This window comes from Gekko japonicus, unplaced genomic scaffold (assembly GCF_001447785.1).
Source record: "Gekko japonicus isolate JY-2015 unplaced genomic scaffold, Gekko_japonicus_V1.1 scaffold2619, whole genome shotgun sequence".
Classification (NCBI taxonomy): domain Eukaryota; kingdom Metazoa; phylum Chordata; class Lepidosauria; order Squamata; family Gekkonidae; genus Gekko; species Gekko japonicus.
In genome coordinates this window covers 17865-21492 of record NW_015166500.1, presented here as the reverse complement: position 1 = coordinate 21492, position 3628 = coordinate 17865, and the positions used below count along the sequence as shown (strand labels likewise).

General features: G+C 51.4%; 1 protein-coding gene across 1 annotated transcript in view; it reads left to right on the top strand.

Moving 5' to 3' along the window:
- Nucleotides 1–3628, top strand: part of ARFRP1 (ADP ribosylation factor related protein 1) — a 33402-nt gene that overhangs the window by 28051 nt on the left and 1723 nt on the right. The window contains exon 7 of the mRNA XM_015412226.1: nt 2925–3025. Coding sequence (XP_015267712.1) covers nt 2925–3025 — 101 coding nt within the window. The remainder of the gene's footprint in view (nt 1–2924; nt 3026–3628) is intronic.

Sequence of the window (3628 nt, the reverse complement as noted above, 5' to 3'; positions counted from 1 at the left end):
TCTTCACAGTTCTCTCTGAGCTCTCTCAGCCCCGCCTACCTCACAGGGTGTCTGTTGTGGGGAGGGGGAGGGAAAGGAGTGTAAGCCGCTCTGAGACTCCTTTGGGTAGTGAAGGGCGGGGTATAAATCCAATCTCTTCTACTTTTACCTCTAGAAAGGAGTTTGTAAACCGCTCTGAGACTCCTTCGGGTAGTGAAGGGCGGGGTATAAATCCAATCTTTTCTTTTCTTTTTAATTACCCCCCTTCTCCCCTGCCCTTGGGTTCTGTCTCTGTGTGTGGCTGCGTCCCCCCGGCAGCCATTTTGTGGTTCTGCCCACCACCCTGTGTCTGAATTCCAAATGTGCCCCCAGGCTCAGAAAGGTCCGAGACCCCTCCCCATGTAGTGCATCCCACCATCCGAGGCCTCACCCCCTCGCAACCTCCAACAGACCGACCTGCCCCACCTGGGTCTGAGTTCCATCACTTTGGCAGAATTCCTCCTGCTTCCCATGAGCCGTGTGGCGCCCGTTCCCCGTGGGAACCTTCTTTTCAGGCACACTCTGACCTGTACCACAAAGCCTCTGATGTGCTTTAAGTGGTGTTAGTAGTCTTGGACGTTAGGTCATAGAAACAGCTGTTTTGGCATCTGGTCTCGCTGGCAAACGTCTTCCCAGGCTGAGTGGTAGCTTGAAAACTTTGACACACAGCCTCGTCCTGAAACGGGGGACGGGCGATTGTCACGCATGTGTTTGTTGTTATTATGGGACCATCTTCAATGATCTAAGGGACAGTAAGATGGTTTTCGTCTCTCTAGCCTTTGTTCATGTCAGCGCCGCGTTCAGGAAATGGCATTTCGGGCAAAAATCCCACGCAAAGTGAATCCAGTTAGGTCCTCGGTTGCAAGCATCTGGTTTGAATGAAGTTTTCGGTCCTTCCCTCCGGCTAAGCTCTTGAAGTTTGGTTTTCGTTAGTTTAATCGCCTCTCATCTTTATTTTGGGATTTTTATGGGTACATTTATTCTTACGAAAACCGATACAGAAAGGGAGCCAACCTCAGCCCTTCCCCTGGACTCGCAAGAATGGGTTTGGATTAAGGGCGGGAAGGTAGTGGAAGGATATTAGGAAAAACCTTTTAGAAGTCAGAGTCGTGCCGCAGTGGAATCAGCTGCCCGAGGAGGTGGTCAGTTCCCCGTCCCTGGGAGTCTTGAAGCAGCGTCCGGACAAACACTTCCTGTCCGGGATGCTCTAGGCCAGTGATTGTGACTGCAATAAAGAAGGCCAATGCTATGCTGGGTATTATTAGGAAGGGTATCGAAAACAGATCCGCCAATATCATAATGCCCCTATATAAATCAATGGTGCGACCTCATTTGGAATACTGTGTGCAGTTCTGGTCACCACACCTTAAAAAGGATATTATAGCTTTGGAAAAGGTGCAGAAAAGGGCAACTCGAATGATAAAAGGGTTGGAACACTTTCCCTATAAGGAAAGGTTAAGGCACTTAGGGCTCTTTAGCTTGGAGAAACGACGACTGAGGGGTGACATGATTGAGGTTTATAAGATTATGCATGGGATAGAGCAGGTAGAGGAAGAGGTACTTTTCTCCCTTTCTCACAGTACAAGAACTCGTGGGCACTCCATGAAATTGCTGAGCGGTCGGATTAGAACGGATAAAAGGAAGTATTTCTTCACCCAAAGAGTGATTAACACATGGAATTCACTGCCACAGGAAGTGGTGGGGGCTACAAGCATGGACGGCTTCTTATGTTCTTATGTTCTTTTAGAGACCGAGTGTCCAAACTGCGACCCAGAACCCACGTATTGATCGCAAAGTGCCAACACGGCAATCTAACCTGAATACTGAGGTTCTGACTTTAGAAAAAACCACTCATACATAAACTTAAGATGATCCAAACAAAGTAAGGAAAGCAATCCCAAAGGCTTTCATTTACTTAAAACTATTTGGCAGAGAATTCGACACGTTAATAATGGTCTGGGCCTGGCTGGGGCGATGGCACGCGTGCCCGCAGAGAGGGCTCTGAGTGCCACCTCTGGCACCCGTGCCATAGGTTTGCCACCACTGATATAGACTGATCCTGCATTGAGCAGGGGGTTGGACTAGATGGCTTCTATGGACCCTTCCAACTCTGGGATTCTATGATGTTGCTTCCTGGTGCTGGGTGTCAGAAGGTTGACTGACTCCAGAGGCGGAGGTTCTTTTTAGTCACCACAGCTAGTACAAACATAAGGACATAAGACAAGCCAATGTTGGATCAGGCCAGTGGCCCATCCAGTCCAACACTCTGTCACCCCCAAAATACCAGGGGGCATCAGGAGGTCCACCAGTGGGGCCAGGACACTGGAAGCCCTCCCACTCCTCGAAAGAGCTCTCTCAGCCCCGTCTGCCTCACAGGGTGTCTGTTGTGGGGAGGGGAAGGGAAAGGAGATTGTAAGCCGCTCTGAGACAGTGAAGGGCGGGGTATAAATCCAATCTCTTCTTCTCCTCCTCCTCCTCTTCGCTAAAATGCCTCCGTCTCAGACCCCTGGTATGGCAGAAAGCAGGGGTCCCCAACCCTTTTCAGCCTGCAGGCACAGTCACAAAATGGCCGCTACGGGAAGCGGAGCCAGCCACCAAATGTCAGGGAACGAGGTTATAGATAACTCTAATGGTCCAACATTTCAGGCAAAACCTCTGCTTAACAGAATGCCTTTCAATCTGCGCAGCCAATCAGAAGCCTTGTTGGCCAAAAGCCTCACCAAACCCCACCCCCATTTCTAAGAGCACTTGATGAGCCACCAGGAAAGGTGTCGGCGGGCAGGTGGGTTCCCGCGGGGCACCACGTTGGGGACTCCCGGCGTAAGGGATGAGGAGCGGTTGCAGAAAGTCGGTTCTGCGTACAATGGTGGCTGAGCAGGCTCTGATGCTTTCCCCCCTTTGCACAGGGCTGCCTTTCAATCCCGGACATCAAGACGGCATTCAGCGACTGCATCAACAAGATTGGGAAGAGGGACTGCCTGACGCAAGCCTGCTCGGCTCTCACTGGGTAAGTGCAAGAAGGCGCCTCTCAAGAAACACTTGCTGTTCCTGCAGGGTTGTTGTCCCCATCTCCCAATTAAAGGAGCCCATGAACATAAGAACATCAGAAGAGCCCTGCTGGATCAGACCAATTGTCCATCCAGTCCAGCATCCTGTTTCACTCAGGGGCCCACCAGTTCCTCTGGATGGCCAACAGCAGGGCATAGAGGCCGAGGCATTCATAAGAACATCAGAAGAGCCCTGCTGGGTCAGACCAGGGGTCCATCTAGTCCAGCCTCCTGTCTCACACAGCGGCCAACCAGCTCCTCTGGAGGGCTACAACAGGGCATGGAGGCCGAGGCCTTCATAAGAACATCAGAAGAGCCCTGCTGGGTCAGACCAGGGGTCCATCTAGTCCAGCCTCCTGTCTCACACAGTGACCAGCCAGTTCCTCTGGAGGGCCAACAACAGGGCATGGAGGCCGAGGCCTTCATAAGAACACCAGAAGAGCCCTGCTGGATCAGGCCAGTGGTCCCAACCAATGTTCCCTCTAAGCTGTGGAGGCTTTGAGCAAAAATTCTACTTTGTGAGCTACTGGCATAAAAGCTTTGAGTAACTGATTTGGACTACT